The sequence below is a fragment of the Solanum pennellii genome, chromosome 12, assembly GCF_001406875.1.
Source record: "Solanum pennellii chromosome 12, SPENNV200".
NCBI classification, from domain to species: Eukaryota; Viridiplantae; Streptophyta; class Magnoliopsida; order Solanales; family Solanaceae; genus Solanum; species Solanum pennellii.
The window spans coordinates 1,689,148-1,701,687 of NC_028648.1; the positions used below are offsets into that span (position 1 = coordinate 1,689,148).

The window sequence follows — 12,540 nt, forward strand, 5'->3', positions numbered from 1 at the left end:
GGGGGGGGGGAGGGGGATTGATGACTGATGAGCATTTTATCAGATGTGGTTTCTGTTAGGTCATCTTCTATCGACTTGAATACTTCCTGGATCCAGCGTTGACAGTATCTGAGGCATCGACATGCCACCAGATACAACAATCTCTGCAAAAGAGGAGAAAAGAGCATATCGGAAAGTGCTTTAACCATGAGCATGATATTTTCAAGACTGATACTGGAAAAAGGCTCTCGCTTATAGAACAAAACTCAATGAAAGATTTCTTACCTATCCCTTCACGGACAGACAAGTTTGGTCTAATAACATCTCTTGCATTAACGAGGAATATATCACCAATGTAAAGATGATTTGTAGGAACATACACACAACATAGCTCTTCGTCTCCTGAATAGTTCTGGATTGGATGTTAAGACAAAGAAGCACACAAGTGAATTTCAAAATAAAATGGACGAAAGATGCTATTGTACATAATTTTTTCCAACAGCAGGGATATATGAACGTAACACTACCCATAAGGGAATATTAGAAGTCCAGTTGATTGGATAATTGAACTTTCACCTTGTTGGTGAGGGTTCGATTCTACCCCATTTCCCCTTTCAAAATTTAAAAATCAAATTTACCCCTTCACTTTGCAAAAAGGATCATAATTGTGCTTCCTTATACTTACGGTGCAAAAATACTCCCTACCGTTACCAAAGTAGCTCAAACAATACTCCTCATCTATTAAAAATGTCCAACGCGGATATTCAATACCACATAATCCTGTAACCCCTTTACATTCTTTTTCTTCCACCCCCTTCACCATCACTGCCACCAATATGATCACCACTGTATTCACCTTAGAAATTTTTAACTCTTCAATTTAAAGAAAGAAACGGGAAGAACATTTACTCATATGAAAGACCCATCCCAACTCTCGTCCACTTACTCACAAAGCATGCTTAAAGCCGGATATATTCAGATTCATATATACAACAGCTACAAATAATGTAAGGGAATATGCTGGTATATATGAATTATAATTTAATTGGGGTAATGAATGCTGCATTTCATTATATAGAAAACAAAATTTTTGAAGGATTATAAACAGTTTGACGAGGTTATTATTCATCAATCATCACCGTATCAATCTTGGTGAACGGGCTTGAGTTGAGTAATATCACCACTGAATCATTTTGGTAGTATTTATTTTGCAGCATGAAGGCCTTCAGCGAAATGTTGTTCGCCTTTTTTAACCTGCACAATCACTTGATGACCCGGTCGAGAATGGGAACAGAGAGTAGCTCACTCCCATAAGTGTATTTGAAGTTGGATAAAATTGTAATAATGTATAAATTACTTTAGCCTCACGAAATATTTCGCATATGTTATCGTACAAGTCTTACATGGAGCTTGTTTTGTAGAAAATATATTATTAGGGTTTATGCATAGTTGCAATTATTAATTATATCCAACTTCGAATACACTTGCAAAGGGTAGAAAAGACTAACAACATTTCGCTGAAGGTCTTCATGCTTTTAATATAACATACAATAGTGAGAGTAAAAAGGGTTAGTGTAACTACATTTCAAATCATTGATTTCTCAAGATTCCTATATTTTTCACTTTCTTGTAGTTCCTTCTTTGTTTTCAATTTATGTATTATAGTTGAAAGTCTTATTTCAGGATATAGCTGTAATATGAATAAACTGTTCACTCAAGTTTTCCAGCTACTTGATAATCCACATGATCCAAAAATTAATATGTATAAATCAATTGTGGGGGAAGGGATAAAATGGGTAGGACTGGTGAGGTGGCATGCCACGTGGTGTCCATTTCACCAAAATGTTAAGTGTCATGTGGAATTGAATGTCCAGCTTGGACATTTCTAAGGGAGAAGGGGCATATTGAGCTACTTGGATAAAGGTAGGGGCATTTTTGCACTGAAAATGTAACAGAGGGAAAGTATGATCCTTTTCGCATAGTAATGGAGCAAATCTGACCATTTCCTCAAAAATAATTGATACACGTGTCACATGCCCACCATGTAATAAAAGAATTTCAAAATGGTCTAGGAAAAGCTGATAGTTGAACTTATTATGAAGAACACAAAAAACGCATGTAAATTGGCATACCTGCAGGACGACAGATGAGGTAATGAACCCAAAGGCATATTCACCAATTCGAGGATGCCTTATTATGGCAACCTCCTTGAAAGCTTGTGTGTTCTGATCTGCAGTAGGAGGTTATGTATCAATTATCACTCTCCAACTAAAAGCTATTTCGTGAAAATATGTATGAAACTGAAAATCCATAAAGCATACCTGGAGATATGGCAGAACTAATTTGCTTTGAAGCATTATATATATGCCGAACAAATGGCATTCTTTTGATGAACCATTCCCCAAGACCCAAAACGGAAGTCCCCAACCATGATGACATGAACACCCCGACCAAAAAAATGAAAGTGATTGAAGTCATAAATCCAAGACCTGATCAGAACAACCATAGAAAGCGAGGTCATCTCCAAAGAAGGGTATCACCAACATGAACTGCTAATATATCACAAGAAAAAAGCCTTAACCTAATATGACTGACATTTAAATAAAACTATTTGCTAATTCATCTGGAATGCTTTCATCTTTAGCATGACAGTGAATTTTATGTCAAAAGAGAGATTAAGACTTAAAGACACAATGAAATGAGTCAGAGCCAGTAATAACATAGGAATAAAGTTGGTTGTTTTTCATGGATAAGGGGCAAATGCTTACCAAAAACGTCAATTCCAAGTTGAGCATAGATTGGAGAGAAAAAGCCGTCCACAAAATGAATAAACCACCATGTTATGTAGAAGGTGACTGCTATAGGAAATAGGATGACACTGCAAAAGGATGTGAGTGAGTAACAACTAGAAAAGTAAGTATCGGGTAAGGGAGAAAGTGCTTCCTAATAACAGCTGACACTGAAGACAAAGACCAATGTTTATAAGCATATCCTTCTACTATTTTCCCATGACACTTACAAGCAGCAGAGTGGACTGGTTTAGACGTTTAGTTGCTTCCTATCAAGTTTATTTTGACAACTTTCATCTCATGGACTCTTACTCAGTATAAGCTCAACAGCCTAATCCATGAAAGAAGAACACTATTTTTGTGACAGGTGTATTACCTAAAGGATTTTTACTATCTTCCTGTAATTATATTTGCCAACAAAAGCAGGTCATGATGAGTTAAATGGGGTAGTATGGTCAATGAGGATTCATATAATCAACCTCAACTTCTTTGAAACTGAGGTATAGTAGTAGTTGTTGTCTACTACATGGTAGGAACAGTGACTACAAGCCTTACCTCTAGTTTTTTTTAACAGCTGATCATAGTCCTCACAACAACTCTGATGCTTTTTGCTGTTCCAAGAATAATTGTCTATGTTCTGTTAGCTGAAAAGTGCTTCTATTTTAATCTCTGAAGCTAGAAAGTGGATAGTAGAAGCTTGGAACGGTTCCTCTGTAGGACTAGGGCATGAACCCTTGCTAAACTAGTTCTTGAAAATCATTCTTGTGGCGCTAACTTTAATTTTCTAAATGCAGGGAACCAAATAAAGAGACAGCCTATGTCTAGATCAAAGGGAAGATTGAAGAGAAGAGAACCATTTTTACCATCCAGTCATGAATTTCTTAGAAGCCCAGCTCCTAACAACTTTAGAGAAAGTCTGCAGTTGAAAAAAAATATATATACAGCTTTTGTCAGTTAATGAAAAGAGAATTCAAATTTAAAACATGAAAGTAGGAGTCAAGGAACAGTACAATGATAGTCACTGTGACCAGTCCAGTAATTAATCTTAAGATATTAATAGAAAGTAAACAAAGTTAAGCTATGACACCAGGTCCAGTCACTACAAAATTAAGCTTAAGATATCAATAGCAAGTAAACTAAGTTAAAAACTATGACAATAGACTTTGGCACAATTATCAAATTTACACTAGTGATGCAAAAGAAGGGAAGAGAGGCAGCGCAAAGAGTAGAAGGAATCAGATGAGAAGTCGAGAAGAAGAGAGAGAGAGTAAATGTCAAAAAGCAAAGATGAATAAAAGAGACAAACAAGCCAACTAAATCCCAACATCACATAAAACATTACTGTGGAAGCTAAATGTGGTACGATTTTTACAATTATGTGCAGTGGAGCACTGCAGGTAATTTTTTTAATAGCTAATCAACTTATCAAGTATGGTGCATGTGAAAAGTTATATACGGGGTTTGATATCAACTTAACACAATACATTTTCCAGGAAAAACTGATGGGATTCCTTTAGGTTTTTGTTATATTAACTAGTTAAAAATATCTCAACAAAATTGTTTTACCGTAATTGATTATATCTTTTAAGGGTGCTATATATCCTTTAATATAACGGAAGGTACAGTAGTATATTTCTTGCTATAGTTTTCTATATTTTACTCAATACTGATTACTTTCTCCATCAATATGTAATCATTATTTTCATTGTTGTTCCTCACTGCTGATACGGATCACCAAACATCACTTCCATGCTCCACCTAGCTGTTACTATTAGATGCTACTTACTGTGATACTCATCCAAATATTATGACAGAACAAATTAAACCTAAATTGATCACTCTAACACCCATTCCAATGCGATCTAGCAGAGGGACAGACAGGAACGTCATCAGATGTAGAAATGAAGCATGCCATAGATGTTACACCATGCAATGAAGACAAAAACACAAATGCAGCATCCACCAGATCTCAAACACATGAAACTGAGTGTAGGAAATCGAATTGTATAGATTATTTTGTACTTTTGATCAACAACGTATATTGTAGATTTGTACACAAAACCTATAGTCTTATACAACAACATACCAGTGTAGTCTCACAAGGTGGGTATAGGGAAGGTGGGGTTTACGTGGACTTTACCCCTACTTTTTGGGGTACAGAGGTCGTTTTCAGGTAAAATCACATACATAAACGTACACACATCAATTGATACACCCCCTATGTAACAGGGTCATGTCATCAATTAAAGCACACATTGGTAGTCAAAAAAGCATAGAACATAATTGAAAGGTCTCTAACACCCAACAGAAAATAATATGCAAAGATTTTAGGGACTTTCAGCTTCGTATATGTAAGAAGTCAATGCACGGCACCAAACAGAAGTGGAGAATACGTACTTTAATAATTTAATATACTACAAATGTATTACCTTTTTCATATATAATCATAAAGAGGTAGTAAAAGAAAGACTGAGGGTTGTAGCCCACCTGAGTTTTTTCTTATCATAAAAACTCAATCTTCTGAACTTGCTCAGTATTTGTTTCCTCTCATTCCACAAAATAAATTTTCATGTGGCAGGAAATAGTAAATAATCACACTGAAAAATTAACATCAAACAAAATTTTCCGCAGTCTCTATGATCAAATTTCTGTAGATTCTGCAGCAGTAACACATTTCAACTAACCTCTTCTAAGATCATAAGTAATAAACTTGCCCCAGACCAGGACCCAAGGGTGTTGCCTAGTGATCAATGACGGGAATTGAGAACCATCACTTTTCAGGTTTAAATTCAGCAGAGACAAAAGGACACTATATGATTTCTCCTTATTTGTCCTAGACTCAGAGGACAGAGTGAAGCTAGCCCGGACACGGATCATCAAAAAATAAAAAAAAGTACCCTAGACCCTAGTTGTGTGATTATGCTGAGTATGTTGTTGTTGTTGCTTAAATAAAGTACAAAATCAACAAAATTGCTTCATTTTCCAGCATTCCCCCTTTCCATAACTTTGCTCTCTTAATAAGTAAACAACCAACATGACAATAAACTATGCTCATAGCAAATATCTAGAGTATTTCTTTCCTTCTATAAATACTTCAGCATAATCCATTCTTAAACAGCAACTTAACTCCTAAATTTACACAATTAAAACAACAAATATCACTTCCACACATAACAAATCCAGCAGAAACAGCTAACCGAAACAAATCAGATCACCAAATCCCCCTAAAACCCTAACATAATTCCCCCAAATAACAAATGAACAAACATATTTACTAAATGCATCGAACTTTTTCCCTAAAATTCGAAAAAATTACGAAATTAACCTCGCGTCCGGAGTGATGGTGAGAAGAGGAGGATGATGATGAAGAAGAAGGCTTGTCGCCGGCTCCATCGTCGCCGGCGCCGGTGTTAGCCACCGGAATAAGAAGTTCACGATCTCTGTTAGAATTTGCCATTATCCTCTAATTTCTCATCTCCAAATTTACTTATAAATTCTTTTTTCTTTTTTTCTGTGAATTTTTTTACAGATTTTTAGAACTGTAACAGTTCTTCAAATCTATAATAATTTTATTTTATATATATTACTAATTTATAATAATTATTATTATTATATATTGCTTGGTGATAGAGGAAATGTTGGGTAGTGGGTACAAAAAAAGGAATTTGTGAAAAAAGTTATTAATTTATTAGTAATTATTTATTAATTACATAAATTAATGGATTATTTATTAGTAAATAATGTTGATGATATATTTTGTTTGACTTGGGCTGGGCCAAGTTGTATTTTTGTCATGTTGAAGAGTGATGAGCTGGCTCCAATCATATTACGCCAACTCGTCGGATCGTGGGATAGAGTCTGAATTTTAAGGGTGAATCGAAAATTGTATCTACGTTGAATCATACTTGAAACACTTATCTATCCTCGTGATAAAGAGACTTGACTTCAAATCTTTGAATAATAAATATTTCAAGATTAAACGTTAATTAGTATATTGGACTATTTAGAGATAATGACCAAATCATATCAAACTATCATTTTTCCAAGAGTTTTCGTCTTAATTATTAACTATTTTCTTTTTTTACATAAACTATCGTAATTTATATATTAAATACACATAGTTGAGTAGATGGTAATGGTCCAGATTGGATATAGGGATAACTAATAGTTGGCATAGTCAACTTAAATTTTTTTTTTGATACATATATAGTGATGACTATATAGAAAAAATGAAATAACTTATAATTAGGATATTCAAAAGTCATAAAAATAATAATGATTTAAATGTATTTTTATCATTAACTCAATTATCGATGTACGAGAGAGCCCTAATAGCCTTACACTTTATGTTGTATTATTATGTCTTCTAAAGGATAGTTATAATAACTAACCAGTAACTCCGAAAATAAGATAGCACTCTACCACAAATATGTTTATAATGCATATATAGTAGGGATTTTATATTTGTAAGATTAATTCTCTCGAAATATATATTTTTAATATAGATATTTAGTATATATTCAAATTTCATTAATTGAACTAATTGAATTTTACATGATAACATTTATTAAAAGCTCAAATTCGAAATTTGCTGATCAATTTCAAATTTCGATTACAAATAAGCCAAGTGCCCAAATTTTAATAGTCAAAGTCAGTAAGTATTTTCTTTATATATAAATCTATGATAACATTTTTTATTCGAGTTACAAGAATGATTAAGGCATAAAATAATTATTTGATTAATTAACTTCAAAATATATTTTTGATTAATAAAAATAAAAAATTGTTTGATTCTTGTCATCAATTCAATTGAACACGTTTAGAACCTATCATATAATTATTGCCCAATAATATAATTTCAATCAATTGCCATTTGCCACTAAATATTACAATAATTTTTCTTTATACGGCGTTTGGTCCAGATAAAATTACACCTTATTCTCAAATAAGTTAAGTTATCGATAATAATTGAATCACGACTTTTACTAATGATAAAATTATAAAAAAAAAAAAAATACACGATGAAGGCTATTGGTATTCAACGTTTCCTACATATGTATAAAAATACGTTTATTGTTGTATATATAATGTAATTTTCCAATGAATCCCTTGGTGTCATCCTAGATTCGCCCCTGCATGTTCTAGTCCAATATTATAAAAAATAAAATAATAAAATAAAAATAACATAAAAAAATAAAAATAAGAATGGACTTCATTATATTCCTTTGTCAACAATAAATGTACAACAATATTATTATAGCCATTCAGCTTTGTGTTATTCTGTAACTCTAAAAATACAGTTTCTTGAATACTCTGTAAGTATAAGAGTATTTATATCTATAAATTATGTATGTCAACCTGAATATATTCAGAGGCAAAGTTACAATATACGTTGCGGATTCAGTAGAACTCAATAGCTTCGGCTCAAATCAACTAAATATGATCAAATGGATTGTGGCTTCTGTGACAAGTGAAGAGTCATCGTACCTATAAACTTCAAATCCTGGATCTGCTTAGCTTTGAATATTTGAAGTAACTATAGTGTGAGTTCAGTAAGTGCATCGTCGATAATTCCATTCACAACATGCTTCTCAATGTCAGTCACTATTTGTTCAACTTCATCCAGAGTAAATGCATTTCTCCAACCAAGATCCCATGTTGTACTAATCACTCCGTTGCACGATAAATCTCTTTCGTGTAAGGCATAAAGAGTATCTACTGAAAGGATATTGGCATCAACCTTAGTGTGACTTCTCAAGACTTCAATCGCGTCACAAATTTCATTCAACAGCTTGTCAAAGGAAATGGAGACTCTTGACATGTTAACGGGACTTTTTGATATTGTCAGGGCGCTCTGAGACCTTTTGTTTTCTAACAATTCGTTTGCACAATCCAGTACGAGTGTGCTGTTAGGCATTTCATTGTTCACACTTATTGTCTTCCAAACTGTTGGTTCCCATGCATCAGTGTCGAAAAGCTCCTCTGCCCGACTGAGGAATGATTCGTTGTTCAACAGTATATGTCGTGTAATATCTCTAGATTTGAGGTTTTCCTTCTCAGTTGAATCTTGACGGTTTTGATACCTAGTGTGCTCCTTTAGTGGGATATTATGGTCACACTGGATTAATGTCGTGGTAGATTCAGTCGCGGAACATTCACCATTCTTAAGATTATCTGCAATAGAAGTAGTAAATATCATGTGTAAGTATTAGTACCATGCATAGAGATTAATCTACTTTAATCAATCACTAGAAATATACATTATGTTTTTTCTTATACTTGTAAGGATACAGGGATCTATTTGGTTCGAGAGACATCTGGAAATAGCAATTTTCATGTGTAACGACCTTTTACATCATTTATTTATCGCAGTCCTCTGAAGGTAGATGTACATAGATTCAGAAAGTGGCTACTGTTGAACATGCTTTACTTAACAGGTACGATACTAACGAGTTTTGTGTCCATCTTCAAAATGTTTGAAGTTATTAGAGCATAGAAGTATAAGGTCGATATAGTTCAGTTGCTACTACAGGTTGCCTAACCTGGCTTTTCTAAGCGACAGGCTAACTGAATTACCTCTCATATAAGTTGTCACGCGTATAGGAACAACAAACAGAATACAGAAAAATCATTTGTCTGAAGACTGATTCACTGTATCTTATATCTCATATAGAAAGAAAATGATCAAAACAACATAAGTCACTTGTTTGACTAGCATCGACTCTCTTCTAGTCTCTCAAGAGATTATTCAACGTTTCCTCATGGAAACCGCGTCTAGAAAAACAGAATTTAGTTTTTAACAAACCATGCATATTCATAAACAAGGTCTAGTGAATTTATTTAACATCCAAGCAAGTTTCATGCTTTTGCTAGGAACAGTTATTTACGAGCCTATGTACAATATATATTTGCGAAAAGGTTGCCTAAATCTATGTTGCTCAAACTCTTCAAAAATGTCGTTGGGTGCATGTCGGATCCTTTAAAAAGGAGTGCATATTTGAAGGATTCGACACTCAACGTTATTAGAGAGCCCGAGCAACATAGGCCTAAAGCGTCCAGATAACGCAAAATTAATATTGATTACTTAGCTTGTAAACAATGCCAAACATAATGAAACAAGTGCCTTACCAGTGACTACACTCTTGGAGATTTCCGCCACTTCCTCACAAGGCGGCTCTTCTGAGGACGCAAGGTTTGTTATGGTTATATCACTGTCTCGTTCATAGTTGTGCTCCATATTTTCAACCTGCATCAACATATTCCATTAGTATGATTATAATCTTAGACGAAGAATAATAATGTTTTGAGAGTAATAAACATTAGTTTTTAATAGAAAAGCTAGCCAAGAGTTTAATATAGAAGGCATAAATGTGCACTTACAATAGGGACAATAGAGGAACTCTTGACTGACTTGTCAGTTTTGACATTCTTCTTCCTATTTCTGGAGTTTTGAGATATGGCTGTGATGCGCTTTGAGTCAGCGCTACGTTGGGATGCAACAAGTTTTTCTGGTGCATTCGACTTTTTCTCAGGTTTCGTCACTTTTGCAGTGGTCCTCTTACTTTGATCTTGCACTTTAGTAGTGTTATCGGGACCAGCATTTTTCATTTCTCCAGATTTCTTTGCACCAGGAGCTCGTTGAGTTCTCTCAACCCTTTTATCTATCACTTTTTTCTTTGGTTGCTTAGTCCTTCCAGGAGACGATGCTCTATTTTTTGTCAAAGGAAGTGTTTCTTCACTATGGTCCTTGGATCCTTTTTCGGGGATGCAGCTACTCTTCTGAATGTTTCGTGTATGCATTTTCCGATGGACAGTGAAATTCACAGGTGCACTCTCTTCCTTTAAGTTCCGTTTACCAAATGAATTTTTAGTGTCCAGGGGATTTTCATCACGGATGGAGGTCGAAAACCTTTCTGCCTGCACTTCAGGAGCGTAAACAGGCCTCATGATCACAATCGGAGGAGCATCAGCAGCAGAACTCTTCAATTGATGAGAGATCACATTATTAGACTTGCATCTCAAAAGGCCTTTAAATTGCATGGTTTCAATTATTCCGTCTAGTGTTCTCCGTTTTGGATCCGCCTTCTGGTTGACGACGGACAGCTTCTTTGCCTTTGGCAAGTCTATTTCGAATATAGGCCTTGTTGTCTTGAAAATCATGTCCTTCCCTAATTGTTTCTGATGCAGAGGTGTTGAAGGAATCTCCTCAAGTCCCATTAGCCTTGCAATCAAATTTGGCACTTTTGGTTTCTCCTTGTCTCGAGAACAGTCAAAAGAAGCAAATCGGCTTGAGCTAGTGGACAGCAACTCAGGTGACATAACCAGTTTTCTGGCATCAGCAGCACAAGCCTTTTCTATCGATGTCTCACTCGAGCTAGAGAAGCTAGTAGAGGGAAAATCTTGATGCAAGTCTACTTTTCTTCTACCAGAACGAGCCTTTTCTGAAGCACAACATGGTGGCAACAGATTTTGTCTAGCAAGGCTATCTCTTATTACATCCCTTAGCTCATCATAACAATCGCGAGAACGATCAACAGAAAGACTACTCTTTCCAAACTCATCCTTGTTATTATACCTGTGATCTGCAACAACACGTTCGGATTTAGTCTTGCCAACGCCAGTCGCATCAGATTCTCTTTTCCTCAACCCTGTCACATATTCAGAAGCTTCTTGCAATTTCCCCAACATCACTAAAGACTCTTGTAAATCAAAAGCTCCTTTCAACAAGTTTTTTGCAAAATCCTTTGATACCTTATGATCTTCGATATTTTGAAGGTCGATCTTGGATTTTTTAATCGTCTTACCTTCAATAACACCTTTGGGATCATCACAAGTGACAAATGATCTGTACATAACTGATCTCAGACTATCTTGAGGAATATTCTATGACATAAAATTTCAAGCAGAACTAGTCAAGATAACGACTTAAAATCCGAAAAAAAATTAACAGAATGAAAGTTTTTAAACTTAAAGGATTTGCCAAATGTAACTCACATTAACAAGTATATGCCTTGAAGAACTTTTCAAAGATTAACAAATGGAGCTTCTTTTTCAGGTTTGAGTCACTGAAAACAGAACAAAATATAAAGAATTAGTTGCTGTCTATGAAGACAAATATAAACTTCTCAAATATTGAATAGCACTCATCTTTGAAATATTCAAATTAGAACTTTGGGTATATTCATTTCTATACTCTTCCTTAATCTAAGAAAATTTGATGAATGAGATAAAAGGGAGACAAGTCAATGGGATAGATACAAATGTGATCGACGTACACATAGATCCAACAACATACACGGGAAAATCCCACAAAATGGAGTCAGGGGAGGGTAGAGTGTATGCAAACCTTACTCCTACCTCATGGAGATAGAGAGGTTGTTTCCAAAAGACCCTCAACTCAAGTGCATAAACATATTACATCTCAAATGAGAAATCTACAAGTCACTAAAAACACTATAAAGCAACTTAAAGACTACATTTTTATCTTGATTTTTTCATGTATAAGCTGATCCTTTGATCAAAGAAATGAATGGAAAAGGACCAAACATTTATACACAAATGCACCCAAATGAAATCTTTGAAAGATAAAAGATCCAAAACTGATAATTTTACACACACATACACATATCTAACACTGTAAAGCAACTTAAAGACTCCATTTTTATCCCAATCTGTTCATGTATAATCTGATTCTTATACAAAACACAAATGAATGAAAAAAAAAAATACATAACATCTGTAATCAACAGCACCCAAATGAAAATCTTGGAGA

At 34.6% G+C, this 12,540-nt stretch overlaps 2 protein-coding genes across 3 annotated transcripts in view; both read right to left on the minus strand.

The window, feature by feature from the left end:
• Positions 1-6: 6 nt before the first annotated feature.
• LOC107005476 (protein CONTINUOUS VASCULAR RING 1-like) lies at positions 7-6,345 on the minus strand. Its single transcript, XM_015204075.2, has 7 exons — positions 6,094-6,345; positions 3,632-3,684; positions 2,748-2,857; positions 2,301-2,468; positions 2,112-2,209; positions 265-391; positions 7-143 (listed from the first exon to the last, which is right to left on the minus strand). The coding sequence occupies exons 1-7, from the start codon at positions 6,223-6,225 to the stop codon at positions 61-63; spliced, it is 771 nt and encodes a 256-aa protein (XP_015059561.1). The 5' UTR covers positions 6,226-6,345; the 3' UTR covers positions 7-60.
• Positions 6,346-7,962: 1,617 nt separating this feature from the next.
• LOC107005600 overlaps positions 7,963-12,540 on the minus strand; it is a 5,625-nt gene continuing 1,047 nt past the window's right edge. The window contains exons 2-5 of one of the 2 annotated variants that reach the window (XM_027913273.1): positions 11,763-11,833; positions 10,149-11,613; positions 9,897-10,014; positions 7,963-8,942 (exon numbers count right to left, since the gene is read on the minus strand). In XM_027913273.1, coding sequence (XP_027769074.1) covers positions 8,305-8,942; positions 9,897-10,014; positions 10,149-11,456 — 2,064 coding nt within the window. In that variant the 5' untranslated portion in view covers positions 11,457-11,613; positions 11,763-11,833 and the 3' untranslated portion in view covers positions 7,963-8,304. Of the gene's footprint in view, positions 8,943-9,896; positions 10,015-10,148; positions 11,652-11,762; positions 11,834-12,540 lie in introns of both variants that reach the window. The other variant, XM_015204240.2, reaches the window with a different exon arrangement.

Coding starts and splice junctions, on each gene's coding strand:
- LOC107005476 (XM_015204075.2), bottom strand. CDS start 6,225: ATGGCAAATTCTAACAGAGATCGTGAACTTCTTATTCCGGTGGCTAAC. Junction 3,685..6,093: donor ACCATCACTCCGGACGCGAG/GTTAATTTCGTA, acceptor TTTCAACTGCAG/ACTTTCTCTAAAGTTGTTAG. Junction 2,469..2,747: donor ACTTGGAATTGACGTTTTTG/GTAAGCATTTGC, acceptor TGTTCTGATCAG/GTCTTGGATTTATGACTTCA.